At 43.2% G+C, this 22,467-nt stretch overlaps 1 protein-coding gene across 3 annotated transcripts in view; it reads left to right on the top strand.

The window, feature by feature from the left end:
• Positions 1-13,645, top strand: part of ICA1 (islet cell autoantigen 1) — a 53,886-nt gene extending 40,241 nt beyond the window's left edge. The window contains exons 12-15 of one of the 3 annotated variants that reach the window (XM_026036261.1): positions 3,323-3,604; positions 8,595-8,690; positions 11,076-11,211; positions 13,055-13,645. In XM_026036261.1, coding sequence (XP_025892046.1) covers positions 3,323-3,604; positions 8,595-8,690; positions 11,076-11,197 — 500 coding nt within the window. In that variant the 3' untranslated portion in view covers positions 11,198-11,211; positions 13,055-13,645. Of the gene's footprint in view, positions 1-3,322; positions 3,605-8,594; positions 8,691-11,075; positions 12,537-12,853; positions 12,997-13,054 lie in introns of those variants that run through there. The other 2 variants (XM_026036262.1, XM_026036260.1) reach the window with 2 other exon arrangements.
• Positions 13,646-22,467: the final 8,822 nt, after the last annotated feature.

The raw sequence follows: 22,467 nt of genomic DNA, 5'->3' as shown, positions 1-22,467 counted from the left end.
TCCCAAAGTCCTCTTTTACGATGTAACATCTTACCATTCATTGCACCCGCATCTGAAGGGTTCAGCCAAAAATTTATAGTGATGTCTCATATGGAGTGAAAATATTGCTTGTAGTTTTTTCATTTGCTCTTCACACATTTAACTCAGAAGACTTTTTTTTCTGAGGCAATTCATACAGCAAGCGAAGAACCATCAAAAAAATCCCCTTGTGCAGTTCAGTCAGTCAGACTGAGAGTATTAGCGGGATAATGAAGGTGCTGCCTTCATAGTAGATAAGGAACASTGTGTTTGCAAACACCTTGACTTTGTAGAGGCCGTGGGCAGTCTCTTGCCCTCTGAGAAAATTAGAACTTCACTCATGAAGGCAGAAAGAGGGAAGGTTCCTCAGCTGCGTATGCAAAAGGCAGTCCTAGTCTGTGGGTATTTAATGTAAGGATGACCTTTTTTTCCTGTGGTGCAATAGAAGAGGTTGATTTGAGTCTGATGGAAACCCTTTTTTCCTGGTTTTCCCCTCATTCAGATGCATTCTTTGACCTTTTTATTTCAGGTTATGCATAACATTTTTAGACTTAATTTAGCCATGTCAATTAGAAGTCTAATTTTTATTTCTTTGGTGAAATTATTAAAGCAGYACAAAAGCAAGTGTGGGGGCAACTGCATCTGATAAAGGTTCTTATGTTGATGTTCTATCAACGCATTACCCTCATTTTACACACTAACTAGCTTTAGGTTAATAAAGATTGTGTAATTTTAGCTCTGCCTGTATAGCTAGAGGTTCACTTTCATGTGTTTTTCAGAAGGTAGTTCTCCTGGGTTTCTGGTCCTGTATTATTGTAAATGATTTTAATTTGTTTATTTTTAATAGATATACTTGTTTATTTTTTCATGCCAGCAAAACAAAGCATGGTTGCAAAGGAATATAATAAGCACTGTTAGAGGCCTGTTCAAGCAAATACAAAAGAGATTATGGTGGCATGAAATCTTTTCAGTGCTATTTCGAGAGGTTGTTTTTTTGTGGATATTTACATAGCTAGTGGCAGAATGTGCAAGCAAAGAAAGGTTTTTTACTGTGAAAATGGGCAGAAGAAACAGGAAAAGAAGTAATAGAACATTTTTCAGTGAGGTAAGAAAGCCCCTATCGTTCTACTAATCTATCATAGATATCGTATGAGATGAGTAATGTCTTGAAGAACAGGACTGGTTTCAAGTTAACCTTTACAAACCAGAACTATGTACCAAAAAAGGGTAGAACTTATTGCTGTTTGCTTGAAGTGCCACCTTCTCTACCCCATGGGCGGTGTCTCTACAAGAAAACTAGAAAGGCTGTTCAGACAAGAAGGATGTCACTGCCCAGCTTTCTAATGGTGATACACAGCAGAGCAAGACCTAAAGAGCCAACTTACGATATAAATTTACAGGTTTTGTATTCTCTTYCAGTACAGTGGAGACCAATGAAATGGGACACTCGGACAAACCGGAGCTTTGCTCTGAGCTCTGCTGCTTCAAAACCTGTTCTTCCATTATAATAAAAGTAGTTTATGGTTAGGTGTCGTATTTTAGTAGTATGTTTTAACTGTTTAAATCTGTTTCTCATGATACTCCTTTTAATTCTCCCCTGCAAGCCTTCTGATTTCATGAAGGGACCTTCTGAAAGCAGTTTTGAGATGCTGTCACCCAGAGAGAATAGTTAAGTGCCTTTGCAATAGCAGATGTCCTTTCCTTACAGAAGTATTTAGCCCTCCGCCCCACAGCTGGTGAGCAGTTAGAGAGCAGGAAGAACTTGTAGATACTTGGAGAGCCTTAACAGCCTTTGCTGTTTGTCTGAAGTCAGGAAAGTGGACCACAAATTCATGAGAACAAATTGTTTTCTGTGGCATTTTGGTTATAGTCTGGTGGGAGTATCAGGAGAGCAGGCTTGTGTGTAAGGTTGCTGTTTTTCGGCCCTCGCAGGGAATGCAGAGGTAGATGGAAATAGAAAGAAACTGAATCTCAAGGCTAACTTCAGTAGTGAATAAAAATCCTTATTTTATGTGTCTTGGTTTGTCTCTTAGTACGTGGGTGTGTATGTTGAGTCATCATCCTATTTTAAAACAGTTTCACACTTTTTCCCCTTGACTCACTTTCAGACATTTTGTTATAAATTATTACAGCTACTAAGAGAATTTACCTGAGAAGGCAATTGTGTTTAAATAATACAGCCAGTTGCTGTGGTAGCAGCCACTTTCCTGCTCTCCATCCTTTGTCCCTCCTGAAGATCTTTCCTTGCCCAAAAGGATGAGCAGCCTCCCTGCAAGCTATACTCAAGTCGGAGAGCACAAGTGATCCATCAAAGCTTTGGAAACTAACGTTGCCTCTGTGCCTCACCATRTGAGTGATAGTGAAAAACACTGCTCTGGGTTTCAGTAAGGTGACGTTGTCGACRTTGTTCACCACCACTTTGGTCACTGGCACACTCCCACAGCACAGCTCAAAGTGCTTTGGGTAAAGCAATACTGGAAACTTGGGTTTCCATGATACTTCATTTGCAGAATGGTTTATAAGCTAAAAAAATGAGTATGATCTTGGTCTCAAGTTTCTTGTGTTTTCTACAAACACTTAATTTTTATTAAAAAAAGCAAAAAAAATGCTTTGAAGGAGCARCTGCTCCAGTGGTTTAGCTGTCCAGTGCTAGATGGAAAGCAGTGTCATAAGAGTCAAAAGGAAAGTGGTCCTTGTTCTCAGTACCCTAGTAGTGCTCTGATTAAGCTAATGGAAATTTAATATTAAGTGAAAGAAAAGTTACTTCACATTGAACAGTGGTCTCACTTTGGGTAGGATACTTATGGGGAAATACCTGAGTAATTCAAGCACTGAGCAGAAAGTCATAAAGGTTGTCTCACCCCTAGCTCCCATTTATTTTCAGATTTACCMATCTCATCTCTTTTTGAGAAAGACTTTATATATATGTCTCGGAGAAAAAAAAAGGACATAAAAGCAGTCCTCTGCCATGTTTTAAACTTTGCAGWGTTTCTGTGTAGAGTTACTGTGTGGTATTTAATAGATCTTCAAGTGTCTTTGCAGGGTTTTTCTTTAAGGGAAAAAYGAGTCTTAACAGAAGTGAGGTTATTTGAAGATAATTAGGGAATTACTTGTTGCATAAGCTACAGGCCCAGATGTCCAAGGGAACAGGATCTAAAACAGCAAACAAATATTCAGGCCAATATATTTCATTGGCATTAACATACAAAAGTTAGATTGAGTATTTAAAAACACGAGTTTTGTTCCTAGCTTGTTCACTTTGCGTGTTGATTTATCTTTCCTCTCTGCCATGTTTCTGAGACAGCTTCAAAGGATCCGTTTGTGAGGTCCCTGGAGCGCGAGCCCAGTGATAAGGACGACCTGGTGCTGCTCAATGAGATCCTCAACGCCTCCTCCCTGGACGAGGGCGAGTTCAGCAAGGAGTGGACGGCCGTGTTCGGGCACGCGGCGCCCGCCGAGCCCGCCGGCAGCTCCGCCCCGGGGGACGGGGAGGCCGCCACGGCCTCCGCCACGGCCTCTCCCTCCGGCTACCTGCCCTCGCAGCTCCTAGACCAAAACATGAACGACTTGCAGTCGTCTCTGCACGGTGAGAGCTCCCCTGATCTGCTAGCAGGAGGCTACGCCTCCGGCCAGTTAGTGTCTTTGTTCGGTTTCATGCTTTGGAGGGTGCTGCCTGGAAGTGTGCGGATGCCTTGGATGGGGCCCTGTGAAATCCCTGGAGCAATTTGTTGTTCAAGCAAGATGTGACCTGGAAAAATATATAAAAAGTTGCATTTTTTTTCTAGCCTTATTTTTTTCTAGCCTTGTGAATGAAGTGCCCTGAAGTCAAAATTATCTTGCATGTTTTTTTCTTGCCTATTTCTACTGAGTCTGCTGAAATGTTCTGTAGGCCCTTGAGGCCCCTTTCTGTTACAGGAAATGGGTTTGACTGGGCTTTACTCTTGAAATCCCAACTGCTCTATGTTTTAAGGGAGCAAAGAAACACTGAACAATTTTCATCGCCCTCCTCTGCCCAAATGTTTCTTCTGTATTTTGTCTGGAAAGACAGAAAAAGCTGGAAGTTGAAGCAGCTGGAAGAAAAGCAGTTGCATTCATTCACTGTTTCTTTTTTGAAGGGGTCACCTGCTGCCTTCAGGCACATGGGAAGGGCTTGCCCTGTCAGTTGGTCACATATCAGTGCAGGTGACAAGTCTTACCCTCCTCTTCCTCCTACACAGTTCGTTTATCCAGTCTTTGCAAGCTGCTGTCAGGAGGCAGAAGGAAAGAGGGGGAACAAGAGTAGAGCTTTCCTGCTGCTCTTTGGCCTGTGCTGAGGGAGGCCAAGAGCCTGGCTTTTGTATAGAATATGTAAGAAACCAGTCAACAGCAGTCACCTTCATCCTCCTACTGCCCCACAGCAGCCAGGTGGGTATTTCCATAAGCACTGCAAGCTGGAGGGGGAATTCAGCTGCTGGGGCTTTGCTGWCCCAGTCACTTTCCTGCCATTTGAGGAAAGGTGATGTAGGAGACACTGGCAGAATGGTTTCAACCCAGACACCACAGGCTGAAAGCCACACAGGGGACATTTGCCATTGCAATCTATGCAACTTTAGATACGCTTTTCGTAGGATGATGTGCATGCCTGTATAGGAGTGATTGATAAAGGAGGAGAGACTGCAAAAGCACAGGATTCGACACGTAAAATATGAACTAAAAATAAGATTTAGTCATTGCATTGTCAAATTAAAACAGTAGACAGCCAGAAGCTATGATAGTATCTATTGAAATTGAGAGGTGTTTTTTGTTGGGTTTTTTTTCCATCATACAGAGGCTTGAACAGGTTTTAAATGAAATACTAAATGTGGTAAAATAAATAGTTTTATGTTGACTCTTGTTTTTCAGTGTAAACACATTTTTGAAAGAAAAATATTTTTAAGATGCAAATGGCATAGCCTCCCTGAGAATATTATCATCCCATTAATTTGCAGGAGATGCTGCTATGAATATCTCAAAGTTTAAACTCAAATATGTTGCATCCAAGGAACACTAGAAATGAAAAAAAAAAAAAAAAAGAAACAGTTCTAGTCAGCAGAATATCCCAATTTCTTTTGGAATAACATAGATAGTTCTGAAAGAGAGAAGTATGTGGAGGCTTTCAGAGAGGCTTCCAAAGCTCTGGTGAAAGATCCTGATAAATTGATCTACTGACATCTGCGAAGTAACAGCTGATCAACTGAGTGGCTGTATCTGGTTATCAGCATGTTCCTCACTGACTCCAGCCTACTTAAGATAGCCTTCAAAAATATGCTTCTTTTTTAATTACTTGTTTCTTATTTGAGAATTGAAGGTAAAATTCTGCCCTCCTTCAGTCTTGTGAAATCTCAGTTTTAATCTTAGATTGCATTTCATTTCAAAGGAATGCTTTTATAATTTGACCCCTGTCAATATATATTYGGAAATGGAGACTGTTTTTGAACGAAGTATCCCCTGCAAAATAAACATATCTACACATAACAGCTGAAAATACTAGAAAATAATACGTGATTTATGGATATTTTTACTGAGGACTTGTGATGCACATCCTGCATTCGGCTGTATTTTTTTCCTAATTGCCAGAGTTGTTTAATAATTACACAGAGTGAGGTGCTGTTCTGGAGCCTAGATGTTGCATGCCTCCTGTGTGTGTGAATTCAGCCCTAAGACCATAAAGATTCTTAAAACTCACATGCTTAACTTTAAGCATATTAACTTTTCTATTAACTTCAGTGGGATTACTTACTTATTTTACATTAAGCACACTCATAAATCTTTGGGGCTTTGTTTTCTCTCTGCTTCAGATCTTAATCTGTAAAGCAGGCGCAATGCTGTGCAGGTTGTAAACTGTTACAGTCAGGAATTCCTGACTCTCASTTTTCTCTGGCTGCATTTATAGACAGCATCTAGCACAATAGGCTCTGAATTGCTATGGGACTGCCAGGTGCTGTTTGAAAATGTATATAGAGATGTGTGTGTGTGTATACATATATATATATAATATATAAGAATATATACTTATATATTGTATTTATATACATATATTTATTTTAAAATGTTAAATATTTAAAAATATTAAAGTATTAAAATTTTTGTAAAATTATTTTCAAATTATTTTYAAATTTTTATTTTTATTAATTTTAAAAATATTTTAAATATTTTATATATAATTATATCTATAAATATATGCATAAGTATATATATATACACACACACAAACATATGCATTAGAAGCAAAGCATGGTCTCAACAAATCCTGTACAATCCATTCCGCTCACAGGCCTGTAGTTCAGTTGCCTTTGTGCGTTCTCAGGGAGAGCTTTAGCTTTCTTTTTTGTGATGTTTACGGCCCCATTTACATGTCCATCCCACAAAGGACTCCCCTTTTATTTTTATCTACACGGCGGGTCATTTTAGAGGTTGCATTTCTAAATTTAATTGCGGTAAGAGCGCAAAGGTGCTCGCTGACGAGCGAGCCGCTCRGTGTCCTCGCCGTCCCGCTGCGCAGGGTTGGGCTGGTTGCCTTACGAAGCCTCCTCCAAAGCAGAGCAGGCAGCRGGTCCTTCCAAGCTGAGAACCTGCAGCTTGCTTTTCAGCAAGTTCTCTGTAAYTTGCTGCGAGAGGGCACCAAAAATGAGATACACAAAGCTATTTCTGAAAAAATCCRTGGCAAACTTTTCTCAAACCTTGACAGAACCCCGAGTTCAGAAGCACCGTCTATTTGGTGGAGCTCTTTCTGGTTAGGTTCTTCTCTGCTTTGAAGTGGCGCTTGAGCTGCCTGTGTTTTAATGAAGGGAGAGCAGAGCACAGCATCTCTCGTGGAGATGCTGCTGATCAGATTTTAGTCTAGGGACTCAGAAATTCCAGAAAAACAAATAGTTAACTGCTCTGCGGGGTTTCGCTTAGTGGTCTGCCAGTCCCATCAGTGTAAACTAACACCAGTGAATTCCCCAGGAGCCAATTCCTGATCTCACTGAAGTCGGTGGAACTTGCAGGGACATTTCCAGGCAGCGCTCACGTTCAGTTCTACGAGGTCAGGATTTGGCCGTGCTCTCTTAGCCCACTGCACTTTGTTCCTTGCCAGCCACTCACATACACAATATTTTCTTTCAGTAGACAAACGAAAGCCTTCCAGTGTTCTATAGGTGTGTGTGATGTCTTCTGCAATTCTTCTCTTTTATAACAAAAATAGAACACCTAAAAAGATATGGTGTTCTGAAGTGCTAAGGGTCATATATTCTACTATTTATAGCTCAAATTCCCCTAAACACTTTAAAATCCTATTTTCAAGAAAAGCAGACTGGTTCATAAGCCTTTATCACCTTTCACTCAAATATATATGATCCCTGTACTGCATGCGAGTAGAGTAGCCGCAGGATGCAAGGTGCCAGTATCCGAAAGAAGTGTCCAAAGAGGAAATACTAAGGGCAGGAGGAGGAAGAGCAGAAAGAGGAGATGGCATTATGACTTTGCTGAAAAAGAGACTAAGGAAATGCTRACATATATTAATAGGGATTAATAAATCACATGTGATATCCAGAATTGGATAGACTAGAYCCCTTCAATGGATGGAAGATCGTCAGGTCTGTACTGAGAGGAGATAAAATTGACTTACTAGAAAAACAAAGCCATCTACCTATAACTATAACATGACTTTGGTGTTAAAAACATGACCTCTGTCCTCTAAATGTGATATAGCCTAAGGATTTAAATACCTTAAACCAGTGATTTTAAGGAAAAAAAGTCCCCTTATTGCCTGGTATAGTTCCATGGCTTGCCACCGCTGGTTCACCTTGCCAGCCTATTTCTTCTGTGGCTTGGCCTCACTCACTGTATTTATCATTTCTCTTTCCTGTGGGGCTATGGAAGGTGCGTGGTAGAACAATAAGCTGTGGCTACCCGGCTTTATTTTTTCCTGCCTGGCTACTCTCTCCTTGCTGAGAAGATCCTTTAARAAAAAGAAGGAAAAAAAATATATCCAATAATACTTTTGTTTTAAATTAACTTTAAGTCAAACATGCTGAATTTCCTTCTTCAAAGATCTTTGGAGATAAATGGGGTTTTTTTTCAGAAATAAACATTTCAAAATTAATTAAAAGTCTAACTTCTCTGCATATTTTTTATGGACTTGCCAATGAAATGAAAGTTCGTAGAACGGTAAAATAAAAGTAGAAAAAAGCAGTTCAGCAAGTGTGAGATTTTATCCCAAAGGTAAGTGATGTCCTTCCCCCAGCCTCTGTGCATGACCTGATTACTGCCCTGGCCTTTCTGTGACAAGAAAAGTGACACTAAATTTCATCTTTAGCCAAATGCAGGTTTATAGAGATGTTGCAGTTGCCCAGATCCGGAGATGATGAAACAGATGAGCAGATCCTTGATGTTAAGGATGTTGCTTGCCCACAGAATTTGCCTGCTCATTCCTTGTATGAGAGGAAAGATGCAGGGGGCTGCAAGCCCAGCGTAGACCTCTGCGCTATGGGAGCATCAACCTGCGGGTGAGGGGTGTCAGGGCTCACAAAGGAATTGCTACCTGACTCTAACGCTCCTCTGCTGCTGCATTGCAGGATGGGCAGCCAACAGTGCGAGTCCTCCATCTCTCCCACAGCCCGCACAGAAACCAAACAGCCTCAGCGTGAACGCTAACAAGACACCCCCCAAAGGTGACACATTCACATGTTTCTTTTATAGTTACTTTGCTTTTCCTATTCAGTCGTGAATCTTGTACCTTTTCTCTTCTACTTAGTTAATCCATCATAATAAAACATATTTTTACATTAGCTATACATCAATAATCTTACATTTGCTAATGAATTACTGTTTCAGTGTTGGTTACATGCATGATAAATGTATGTGTGCATGCAGCAGGGGCCTTGGAAGCTGCAGTGGGGTGGTATGTCCAGAGAGTCATTTACTGTGTGGTGAGGGAGCTGAAACCACAGTTTCTGCTGCCACTTCCATCTTGAGTCATAGCATCTGCATGCATTTGGTCTAAACCAAACACTGTTTGTTTTGAAGCCCTGGGAGGACACTGTAGCTTGAACACATGCTACTGATAACGGTGAGGAGCCCCAACTGCAAATCCCATTGACAGGATGCCTCATTTCAGTGGTTACCTGTTTGAAACTTGCTTTGCTTGTTGTAGCTGAGGCAGCAGTGCTTAGTCCTGCCGTCCACTGAGGGAAAGTCCCACTGCTTCTGACTGTTTTTTTGGATAACTGAGCCCAGAAAATGTAGAATTGCCACTGTGTAGCCTGTTCTGTGCATAGGGTCAAACCTATGGTAAAGATCTTCAGTGCACAAGAAATGAATGACCTTTCTCTGCCCAGGAAGAAGAGGACAGTTGAGAGGTTTGGGGAACTGTTTGGGAACACAGTGAGACATCCCTGCTACAATAAATGCACCAGAAAAGGCAGCAACATTCAGTTACTTTAAAATCTGTGTTTTATKCAAGTGGTAGATACTCTAGTTTCCCAGGCATGGGAAATGATAAAAGTCATGTCATGCAGAGCCTTTCTTTTGTCAGTAAATTCCTTGGTTCCCAAGGAACACTTCTGCTTGGTGTTGGAGTTTCATCCCTCTCAAGTAGAAGACCACAACGTATTTCACTATCCATATAGTGCACAGGAGCGCCCAAAAGAAAGGACAGGTGGCAATGCACCATCTTATAGCAGCTCCTCTGTAACTTCAACATCTGCTTTTTTGGAATGATAGGAGAAGGCAGAAACACCTGTGTGTATCATTATAGACATACGGCTGCAAAAGTCCAGCTTCTGTAGTTGAGCTAGACTTAAAGAAGAAACCCATGCTGCTATTAGAAAACTTGCCAAGTATAGCACTGAGGGCCTGGGTTGTACAGCTAACAAAGATCCCTGGGGACAACCATATGGCTGTCAGAGCCACTGCCAGGAATSGGGATCCCCATGCCAGCCTGCAGTCCTCATGGGAACAGGGCTCAGCGCTCCGGTGACTGCCTTCCTTCTGCTTTGTCAAAAGAAACATCTGTGCTTATTCACTGTCTCGGGCATCTTAGGGGCACTGATAGCAGAAATACTCTTCCAGCTCCTTCAAGAAGGTTCATAGATGAGAGAAAACAGTTCTGTTTTGACTTAGGCTTCTCCTTTCACACCAGCCTCTTTCAGACAGTACAGGTGCCTACTACCTTTTAAAGGAAAGGGAAGATTCTTTTGGATGGATCAGCACCACAGGGCATCAAAGAGCAGTTCCTGGCTCCTTGCCCCAGATCACAGGCATGAAGTTGACCACAGATTCACATGTTTGTGAACTTCCATTGCGTTTATCACTAATCATCCTGACAAGGAGTGAAACCACCATCCCTCAAAGGCTCCATCTGCTACAAAATGCAGCAGCTGGTTAATAGTTGGCACATGCTCTGCAAAACTCCTTCTCTTTCTATGAATAAAAGTAGAAACAATCAAAAAGTACAGTGTAGTACTGGAAGCTGTACAGGGCCTGGATCAGCTATCAAACCTACCCTCTCTCTCCAGCCAAGGCCTTCCCATTAAAACTGCATTCCAGAGGAGTCATGGCACTGTAGGGCAGTGCAGGAGGGTCACATACAGGGGGACAAAATGTCACATAAACTGGATTTAGATTGAGGAATTTGGTCCTGTGAGAGATGAGATGTAGTTGAAGCTACAGCTGGTTTCCCTTACTGAGAGTTTTTTGCAGGCACTTGTGCAAGCCCAAGCGATGCCTTTCCTGGAGCAAAGCCGGTTCTGCAAAAAGCTCGACACAGAGAAGTTATTTCTGTTTTTAAAGAACTTAAGTATTCTTGTACTTATAGCAGGAGGCATTCAAAATGCACAGGGAAACAGATGTGCAACATATTCATACAAAGAAAATCATAGTCAGTTGAATATATTTTTAACGTAATTACCCGTTCTGATTGTCTCGTTAGTGATGCCTTAATAAATGAAATAATATCATGGTGTTTGACCTCATTCAAACAGTCAATTAGTTTTATTTTAAAACAGCTGGCAAGTAAATACTCCAAGTTTGTGCTTTTTTTTTTTTTCTCTCTCTAGATGCTACAAGGAATCCTAAAGACTTGACGGCTTGGTTCAGTCTCTTTGCTGACCTTGACCCGTTATCCAATCCTGATGCTGTTGGGAAAACTGATAGAGAACATGAATTGCTTAATGCATGAGCCAGCTGCCTATGGTAACTCACATTCTTCCATTCATCAACACTGTCTTGGGGTTTAAAAAACTAAATGAAAATCAGTATGYTGTTGTGAAACTATAATGTGCCATGGTAATAAAACTGAAGGAATGAATCCCCTTTTATATAGGTACAGTTATTTGCTCTTGTTTTGTATAAAGAATTCGCATTTATTTTCTACGTGGATTTACAAAAAGGGAGTTAAGAATTAAAGGTAGATTTCTTGCCAATTAGATTATCTCCTGAAACGTTATCTTTGCCTGAAGTGATATGGAGCTAAAGCTGGAGCGAAATACAAATTGCAAACCTATTTTTTTATAATGTTTCTTGAGTAAATCCAAAAAAAAATGTGACTGAGGCTGCATGAGTCAAACATTTATCATGTATATAATATATATATATGTATATTGCTGTGTTGTCAGCTAAATTTGTTTTGTTAGTACTCAGTGAAAAAWTTGTGCTGAGGCTAATTATTGAAGAAATACATTTTGGTCTATGCAGCCATGGAAATTAGGCCCTTTCTGATTTAAATTATTACACAAGCTGCAATATAGAGGCAGAAGAAATGGCCAGAAGGCTCCTTTACTGAGTTTTTCCATTATACTGACAGAATTTGCACCTATTTGCAGAAGTTTCTTGCAACTGATGCTTTAACCATGCCTTGAAAACATAAATATTTCTGTTTGGAGTATTTTTCATCACATTTATTTCTGAAGCATGTGTTATTTTGAACTTGTTGTGACATTAACTCTTTAATAAAATGATTTTGACAAAAGAAAAGGCCTTTTATCCCCACTGGAGCGTTCGTATGAGGTTGAACTGGTGTGTACCAACCATCTGAAGATAAAGTATATGGCCGTTTTTTAAGCAGTTCCTAAAAATGCATCTCACTGCCTCACACTGTTTCTAAATAAGACAATAAGAGAACTTAAACTCACTCGGTGTACCTTTGCTTTCCCACTTACAATAAAGGAAAATAAAAAAGACACAGCAGCAGCCCATTAATATTACAAGTTCTGCAGATTTGTTTTAATGCATTGAATAATTGCAAAGCGAGCATTCTAAAATTTGGCCTCCTTAAATTAGCTGATTTCCTTTTATTTGGGTGCAGCTTTTTCACCTTAAGCTCATTGGATCCTTGGTTAGTTCTTTTCTCTTGGTGCCTGTCTTGGCAACCTCAAAATCACTATATAAAAACAGACAGTGACCGAACTGATCTGCTTCTCGGGCACATCAGAATATATTTTGAAGGCTGTACTGAGCAGAGTTAATCTGCATTTGATGGCTTTTTGTCCAACAAAGAGCATATGTGCTATCAGTAGAATGGTGTTTTGGACTGACTGGTGTCCATATGGCTGGATCCGCAGCAAATCTCTTGCCAAAAGTGTAGTGTTCAAAACCCTGCTAAAGGTGCCACAGAGTTTCGAAATCTTCAGGTACCTCAATTTTTGCCAAAAAAGTCCTTGAGATGCTTAACAGCCTCATTTCATGTAGAGAGGAAAGCACAGCCTGGTCTTTGCTGGAGAACCCAGTCGGGTTGCTAGCACTGAGGCCATGTGAACTTGTTCTGGTTAAGAAATAGAAGCTCTTGTAGATGCGGATGCCTCAGTACCTAAAGACAAAACTAATAATCCTTCCTCAGGATTTCCTATTGTTTGGTCCTCCCTGCTCAAGAAGCTCTCGTCTGTGAAGCCTTTCTGACATGCAAAACTTTGGGCATTCGGAGGGGACCCTGCACGTCTGAATTTGAGCTGTTATGTCTGGTAGTAAATAAGACATCTACCATGTGGATTAAACTGGGAAATAACTAACATCAGCACGTGGCTGCATTTCTCCTTCCAAGGGCTGGCAGACACAGGATGTTTGCGTGAAATCATCTCAGCTGTCACCATCTACGCTGCCAGAGCCGTTGGGACCTCGAGGGACAGAGAGTCTGCTGCCGTTTTCAGCCCAGCTGGATCACCACTRAAATCATTAATAGATCCTTGCAACTGCAAACAGGTCCCTAGAGGCTAAACTTGCTCTCRATTGTGTTTCTCTGTAGTTCTTAAAACACTTGTGGACAATTCGCTTTAGCATTTTTAGTAGCTAGAAGCATCTCTGATAAAAGCAAAGATGAGGCTGTAGTGGCTTCAAAGCAGCTCATCAACTGCTCTTTGAGACTGAAATCTTTTCATGTCTTTTTTCTTAGGTCACAGACTTACAGATATTTAAAAAAAGAAGAAGAACAAGAAAGAAAAAAGGTTTCTTCACTTGATTTGGCCAATTTAATTACAAGCTAAATCACAGCTAAAAAGATAAGCATTACTCTGAATCCTTGCCATGCTTTTAAGTAGAAAAATAGCTGAATGGTCATCCCCATTACACAAGCATAACCACCACTGCAGGTTATGCCCARATTACAATGTCAGTTCATATTGTGCATTAATTTCTTCTATTATGTGATTTTCAAAATAAAGTTAGCTTTAAATTCTTAGCTTTTAGCCTATGCATTTTTTTCACTTTAAAAAAAAAGAGGAATGAATGATTTGTATTAAAGAGAAGCAGTTGAAGGCTCTGAGTACGATGGATTGTGATCATTTATGGTCTGTTAAGTCTTAAACTGGAGCAAGAAGGCTAACACCCTGCAAATAATAGGCCTTTTTTCAGGCACAAATCTTAACTACAGAGTTCCAAACAGTAATAGTTTGCTGCAAATAGTGACGTGATGGCACGACCCAGGCTGCAGAGAGTGGTTGTGGGCGGCTGTCCGGTGAGCTGAGGTGACATGAGGTGAGGGTGAGGGTGAGGGTGAGGGTGAGGGTGAGGGTGAGGTGAGGGTGAGGTGACATGAGGTGCACAGTGGCCCAGCAGCAGTCAGGACAACGGGCCAGCTGATCACGCTGGTGAAATCAGAGCATGGCTGTTCTGCACAGCGACAAGTTCATCCTCGTTCCATGTGCCTGATCATTTGTGTAATTTCCAGTTGCATATTCTTATTTTGTACTGGACTATTTTAAAATAAAAACAGCTGCAGAACCCTTATGGCAGGAGAAAAAAATAGTGGTAGTAATTGATGAACTGCCTTTATTGTGAAGTTTATTAAAGTTGATGTCATTGATTTTGGTGAGTCTGGCTTTCTACAAATCTCAGACCAATGGGTGTACCTTGGAAAGTGAACCACTCATGGAGAAAACAGACTGGAAACTTCTTTTTTTAAAACCTTCTTAGATGATTGGGATTTACAGTGAGGATACACCTCACTGTGCTCTTTTGCTATTTCCAGGCAAGACCATTGCGCTTGATGATCCTGAAGGTCTTTTCCAACCATAAGGATTCTGTGATTCTAGGTCTATGTGGGCTTAATGGTGATGAATTTAGAAGCAAGATGGCTTTGCCCAAAGCAGCCACCTGCCTTCTGCCCCCACCACCATTCTCCTTTTTTAAGTGGGAATCCTTTAAGCAATCAGGCCGATCAATAGTGGAGAAGGTGTTTGAGGAAACGCTGAAGGAGATGCCCTTGCACCCTATGTGGTTCCTCCGATGTCCTTCAGCCCAGTCTGGGGAGCGAGCAGCTAAACGTGACAGAAAGTTGGCACCACCAAGGCTGCAAGGTGACTGTGACCTGACAACCTGCACCAACAGCAGCTGCCTGCCCGGGTTTGCTCCACGTGGGAGGAGCTGCAGGCCTACAAACCAGGACAGCACCGGGATCTGAGCCTGGAGCGGCTCATGAGGGTGGAGGCGGCTGTGAGGACACACGGGCCATGTGGCACTCTGGGGGTTCCTGGGGCTGAGCACCAGGTGCTGCAGAAGGATCTGGGAGATCCTGGATGAGCAGCACTGAGAGGTGGTTGTACTGTCCATGCTTGCTGCCTCTTCCCAAGGATGTGGGGTGAGAGCTCCAGCACAAGGGAAGACAAGTGGGATGGCTCTTTCTCCTTTCAGAGCTCCTTCTCAAGTCCATTTTGAAGAGGAGCACCAAGATACTGAGAAGGGCCCAGCTGCCCTTTTGAGGTCTCTCCTCTTTCTCAGGCTCCTTTCACCATCTTCCCAGCAAGGGCCTGCGGTGCTGCAAGGACTGTCAGCAGGAGAGGAGCTTCCACCACAGGAAGCCCAGGACCTCCAAGAACTCTGCTCCTCTCCAGGGCTTTAAGGCCATGGGGGTAGAAGCTGAGCCCTCACTGCAGCCCAGGCAAACGAGTGCGTCTGGAGTTCACTGTAACCTCCCAAGCATTTTGCCAGCTTTTTAGATTGTGCTCTTTGCGAGTGCCTTATTTTGAAATAAGCTACCATATGGGAAGGCAGGAAGCAGAGCAACCACAGCGCTTGCCAACAGCCAAGCAGAGGGCCTGCCTCTATTGAGAAGCAGAAATGCTGAGACTGTCTAGCACTGCATTGCCAGAGTGGGTACAAATGAGCTGCTTCTCACTACTGGGACTACCAGCCTTGTCTTTTGCATTTGTTTGGCGCGTGGAGCCTAATTAAGATGCCCAATAGTGAGTAAGCCCAATAACACCAGCAAAGAAACGGTGCTAGTTTGGATTCCCACATGTACGTAGACTCCAGATGCCCAGCAGCTACTGAAGGATTGAGCCTTGCTGCTATTTAGTCCCTCTGACTACAAAATACTGTTAAGAAATGCTGGCTTCAGCCCCTCAGTAAAGGCTTTGCTCTCTGACTCGGTTTCCTTATATCTCTCTTGCTGGACAGTGACCAAGGGCACCACAGCCAAACAGGCCCTGCAGGTTCAACAAGTTCTGACCTCAGTCACCATCAGCCCTCCATCTGCACAGCGGTCAATCAGACCATTAACCAGGTGTTTATTAACAGCGTTCTAAGCAGAAAAAAATGACTTTTCTACTCATTTATTAATTATAAACTTGTAGAGCGTTGCCTACGCTACGGGGGTCACCCCGGGGCCGTGGCTGCCCTGAGAGCTCCCCTTGAAGTGAGGGGGGCTCTGCCTGCCAGGGAGCTGGGCATGGGTCAGGAGCATCATCTCTAGCTCCGGCCTGTGGTCTTGAGAGTGTGCTGGGTCTGACTCTGACTGCCTTGCTAACCTGAAGGGCAAAGGGGTGGATTTGGGCAGAAAAAAAAAAAAAAAAAAAAAAAAAAAAAAAAAAAAAGAAGAAGAAAAGGGAGGAAAAAATGAGCAGCCTGCTGCACTTGGAGGTAAAGGTTGGCTCGTTTTACTGGCCAGCTATTTGAGCCAATTGCTTTTAGAACCATAATGAGGTAATGAATACATGAGAAGAACAATAGCAGATAAGAAGTGACTGCAGACTTACGTAAGCAGTCAAGTTAGGTGAATTCTGCCAGCCTTCTCTTTAAGTACAAGTCTTTCCTTTAGCCCCAAAGGCTAATTTAGAGGGTGCTGCTCTTATTTTTGACTCCCGTAGATAGTAGGAAGGGCTCTGCGATGGGTGCTGGGAGCCGTGTGTTTCATGGGCAGGCAGGAAGGAAACAAAACAAGAACCTGSTGTGCACTGAAGTCCTCAGCAGTGTCTGCACCGAGGCAGGCAGGGAAGGGCCACTGCAGGAAACCTGCCCATGGCAGCACGCGATAGTGCAGGAGCACAAGTGAAAACCAAAGTCCAAGGCAACTTTATTCCAATGCCATCCTCAGAATAAACTCTTGGCACATGAAAAAAAAAAAACAAAAAAAAAAAAAAAACAGAAATTAAATCACAGGCCATTAAACAAATTGCTTTGCTATCATAAAAGTCTGCTGCTTCTCCTCATCAGCCCTATGTAGGCGTAAGAGTTTCACCATTCCACGGTTTGCCAACACCAGGTGATAGCACGAGCATGACAGGGGTTTARTTTAGCTTGAGAAAATGATAATTACAAAAAGTCCTGACTGTAGAAGCCTTTCAGTCTGTCTGTCCTTCACCTTCCCTTCCGTCCTTGCCRAGAAGTTTTGCTTTCATTTTTGAAGTAAGCAATTCACATCTCTTTGGAGGCCAAGTCGTTCCTGCCTTCACCTCTCACGCTGCTGCTTGCAGCTGTGCTTGGGAGGCTACAGAGCCCTCAGAGAGCGTGTCCAGCTCACGGCTTGTGAGAAGCTGAGGGAACTTGGCTAAAATAGCAAAAATGAGCAACAAGCTTGAAAAGCACCCATGGAGCTTTAGGGAGAAAAACTGTAAGGAAACTGCCTTAAGGCCACTCTGCCTCCAAGTTGTGGCAGACTRTTCTATTAGTGATCATGGAATTAGATTGAAAAAGAGCAAAAATATATAATAGTTCATTCTGGTACTTGAGATTCGGAGAGGCATTTCTTATCTTCGAACCTGAAGTTCTTTATAATGGGCAGTACTGCTCCTGTGCAAGTTTTTGGAGTCATCCTCCCCTCTATAAGCCCATGAAGTAGTTAATGGGGGCCTTAATTGAGGCTAAAGTACGTAAGGTTGTTTTCTTTGATGGTTGTTATCTCAGAGGGAGAAAAACAAAAAAGGAAAGTGTTTTAGATATAGGAAAATGCTTTTAAAGTAAGTCCCTGTGTCCTGTAGCTTTGCCAAGACAAAACAAGGTCCTTTTCACAGCAAGGACTGCCAAAATAAGCTATTTTCTGCAGGGAAGACTTAGTCTGACGTCCCCATCACCACCACGACAAAAAAAAGTCTCAATTAAGTTGCCTGAGTTGCTGCAGCAGCACCGGAGCGGGTAACCTCCATGATACCCACTTGGGAAATGCAGGTTCCAGGGCAGCCGGGCCTGGAAACTGGGGACTGCTGGCACTTCTTGGCTCTTCCCAACTCCGACCCTTCTGTGTCTTTATTGCTCCTGCCCCTGTGGCAGGTTTGCTCCTGCGGGCTAGGTGCAGAAGCCTGCTGGCATGCTGGGAGCTCTACAAAGTCCTACAAAGCACCCAACCTAGCTCATCCTACTCAAGGACTGCTGGAAGATGGGATTCAAATGACCATGTGGAGTAAAAGCCTCTTTGCCAAGAGGCTGGACAACACGGTGAGGAGCAGCCAGGGAGGACGTGATGACCCGCAGTCAAGTGAGAACTCGGTGTAGACGCTTGGCAAGCAGAGGGTGCAGGGCGATGTGGGCAAGAGAAACCTCRGGGTTGGCAGGACAGGGCGGAGGGGCGCAGTGCGAGGGCACGTGCAGGGTAGGGAAGCGCTGAGGCGACAGCGGCGCCGGCGAGGCGCCCAGCGCGGCGCGGGGAAGGCAGCGCCCTCGGCGCACGGAGGAGCTCTGCGGCCATCTTGCTGCCATCCCCAGAGGGGGTGYGGCAGCTCACATGGCTGCAGAGCTGCAGGGGCGCAGCCTGGCTCTTCGGAAAGGCCAGGCTCAATGTGGGGAAGCTGCTGTTTATGTGGGAGGGCAGCAGGAGCGCATGGAGCTCGGCCTAGGGCTGGGTGATGAGCTGGCCCAGAGCTATGGGTCAGGCCCCGTGAGCAGGGCAACGTGGGTGACAGCGTGGTGGGCGCCTGCGAYGCTGTCCTCGCAAGGAACGGGCCGGGGACGGGAGGAGGCAGCGCAGCCGAGGCTGCAGTGACCATGAGATGGAGTTCCCTGAGAGGAAGGGGAAATGGCAGGGAGGAGAATCACAGCAAGGAGCTCAGGAGTGACATGGGCGTCTTCAGGGACATGACTGGAAGAATCCAATGGGATAGGGCCCACGTATTTCCAATGGGAAATATCTCTCAAGGGCACRTGTGCAAGTCTACCCTCCAGGCCAGGTACAGCCTGGGACTAGGCCACCTTTGCACCGCTAAAGCACTAGATGTAAAATACCTACTCCAACCATCTGTCCTTTTAAGAGTTTACACATTCCCCTCCAGAACAGGGCCAAACCAGAAACCCTTTCCTGGAGACAGGCAGCTCTCTAGGGCACCAACCTCTCCGAGCAGCAGAACTTGCTCCTTGGCATTTTCCACAGAATAAACACCACTCACATTCAGCCACTTTCATTTCAGGAACAAACAAATCACTGAAGCCGCGTCAGACACTTGTTCCGCTGTTAGAAGTTCAGTATCTTAAGGCAACACCTTGCTTTGCTTTTCCACAAATTCTTCCTTCCTGATGCAATATGCCCAAAGATATCACCAGTCTTATGGAAGGGAAAGCTGTTCTCCCTGAGAAACCTCTGCAGCATAAAGATAGGGCAGGACTAGAACTTCTTACCTAAAYAGAGATGAGAAAGGAGTACATGCACCTCTCAGACACTTGATGAGCAGCTTTAATAGCAAGTCTCATTGCTTCCAGCTCTCCTCACTRGAGAGGAACCTCCTTCAACAGATAACTCACAGAACTCGCCTTAGGCCTCACCTTGTTCAGTAACTGAGACAGACACCCAGAATTAGTTAGCACAACTACCATTCCTAGCAGGCTACATTTACACACACTCTTCACTAATAAGCTCTGCCTCTAATTCCAAGAAAAAGTTACACAACTCCCTATCTCCCAGGCCTTCAACTGCCCGACTGCAGCTCAAGGCAGCCAATTTTAAAATCATAAATTGTTTAAACCTAAGATAAAGCTTTAGGTTCTTCTTTTAAAAGGGACCATCTCTTCCCAGCTTGATCTGCTTTTTCTTCCTTCTTGTTGCCAATGGCATTAGCAATGTTGTTTGCACATTCACTCCCCTTCCATAAGGTCTTTGCTGAGCACATGCCCTGCCCTCTTGATCAACATTTTCATACTAACCCTGAGTTAAAGGTTATTTCTGTGCCCCGCTGCATGGTCAAAGGGCACTGCTCACTCATTTCTTGCCACTGAAGAGGCGACAAAAATCAAAGCCGYTAAAAAGCTCCTCAACCACCTCCGCTTTATGGGATGCATCACTTCAGAGTGACTCAAACCAGAATTTGCAACAAACAGAAATGATCCTCAAAGAAGTATTCCAGGCAGCTAAAATAAAAGTGTTAATTCTCTGTTAAAATTATTGCAGTAGTCTACTTTTTACTGATACAAGTATACTTGAGTTAAAAAAATACGTCTCTAAAGTCAGAGTCTGAAATCTGTAAAGCCCAACACAACTGTGAGTTAGCAACACCTATACCACCATTGCAGTGGCTTCCCCAGTCTTTGTAGTAGGGGCATTTCAACATGCAGATTCTTCTTCCTAAATCCCATGCAAAACAATTTCCCTTTAAAAATGCCAGTGCTTGAAAATCCACCTTTGCAAACTGACCCCAGTACCACACACACTAGCTTTGTTGCCTACCTATGTCCAAATTATAAGTCTAATAACGAAATAGATCCAAAGCAAAGCAATTTAGCTAGCTACCTATTTGAGCTTAGCATTGCACATCTGCGACACTCAAGTAGCTCATTACAAACTATTTCCTATGTAGGTATTTACTAAATGGAATTAAATCAGCTCTTCAGTTGTTACATTAAACACACTGAGCTTGTACAAAATTTCGCTATGTATTTTTTCCAGTGTTCCTATTCCTCATTCCTATAGCTCTTTCCTGAACCTTCTCCAGCATTTTAGAGTATCAGTTGAACTAGATAGTTTTCCAGGACAGGTTACACTAATGCCAAATGGAGGTGAGATATACAAGTTTTAACTMCATGGTGATGCTCAATCAATGACTTTCTTTAGCCAAGCACCACACTATGAAGAGCTGCACACACACAGGCAATTCATGAACATACTGTTGTACTCATTTCTTCCTTGGACTAAGGTTCTGGAAACACATTGCTGGAACAAGAGTCATTTCCTCCCAGTTGTGTAGCTTCAGATTTCAGCTTGCACGGCTCCCTCTTGCCAGGCAAACCAGGCTGTTTTACAACAGTGACTGATTGACACTTTTGCTAATCTTTCATCATCTTCATGCAGCCTGGGTTTTACTTTAGACAACAGATGACGGTCTCAATCCGTCCTAATGGAGCAAGGCCAAAGCCTGCCTGCAAAGCCTCCGCAGTCTTTGCTTGCAACTGATACCCTGTCAGCCAACATCTCTAATCTACTCAACTTCTTATGTTTAGTTTGTATTACTTCAGGCCTAAGTTTAAATACTAKCAAGGCTCTACACTTGGGCTGGCCCTTGTGCTGTTTTGTCTGGACACCACAAGCCATTTCCCTGCGAGCACCCTGCTCCTAAAACAAGCAGGTCGCRCTCTATTACCTGCTTGCCCCATGTAGGCGGCCAAGGGCTCTCCTTACACCGCCCACCGAGGTCTCCAGCCCATTTCCACAGCCACAGACTGCTGGAAAACACCACAGGCAAGTCACAGAGGCAGAGGCCAAGTTGCTGACCTCACTACAGCTCCATTCCCAGCACTTCAAAGACCCAAAGCTTGACGGCTTTGAGAAAGACGCACGCAGGGAGCTGCACTGAGGGCAGATATTCAGGTGGAAAGCGCCTGTTCCAGCAACCAGAAGCCACCATGGCCAGTGCCTTGCTTGCCATTGGTGGTGAAAATCTGGGCTGCGGCCTAAGTCATGTCACATCTCCTTGGGATGAGCTACAGTCTCCCATAACCTTCCTGGGCAGGTAACATCCTTCACACAAAGAGAGATTGAAGCTGCTGCAGCCAAAGCCAGCTTGAGGACAGCATAATCACCAAATTTCTCCTCCTAAGCCATGGAAACCTACAAGGAAATGACTGACACCAAGATGTTTCTGACTTAAGTCCACCAATCACTTTCCTATGAGTGCTTATTAGCACTTCCTTACACCACTACCTCTCTGCAGCTCCAGGCTTTCAGTATTCAAGTCTCAGTAGATGTCTTGAACGCCGTCACAGAGGAAACTATCTCCGAGATGCCGAAAACTTAAAATTTTCCGTTTAGGGATAATAAGCATTAAACCACTCTCACCAATTACTGCAACAGCGCTCTTCAGTAAACACTGACTTTGAAGGATTTACATGTATTTAATTCTTCTTCTTTCTTCTTCCCCACCCTTTCTGCAAAGAATTATTTTGCAAGGCAAATGACAATCGTTTCAATCTCACAAAATGGCATGAAACCAAGACTGTCAGTAGATTTATACCACTTCCTCTATGGTTTTTGTTCAGTTTCCCATAGTGAAACATCTAAAGGCTTTCATAATTCTGAACAGATAATGCTGATACTGGGTGTACCACAAACACAGCAGTGGGTGTGCATTTGCCAATAACATTTAAGTGATATATATTTTTATATTTACTAAAGAGAGAAAATATGCAGAAATAACCTCTTTTTGGTGTGGTTTAGATTTTAGCTTGTTTGGCAATTTTTCCTCCCTACAACATGGTGATACAAAAAAAAATTTTAATCATCTTAGTTAAGTAGACATACTAGCCACAAAGATACATGCTTACCATTTT

The sequence above is a fragment of the Nothoprocta perdicaria genome, unplaced genomic scaffold (genome assembly GCF_003342845.1).
Source record: "Nothoprocta perdicaria isolate Ctin4 unplaced genomic scaffold, notPer1 scaffold_174, whole genome shotgun sequence".
Taxonomy (NCBI): Eukaryota; Metazoa; Chordata; class Aves; order Tinamiformes; family Tinamidae; genus Nothoprocta; species Nothoprocta perdicaria.
Note: the sequence above shows the minus strand (reverse complement) of the source record. Positions and strands in the feature narration are given on the sequence as shown.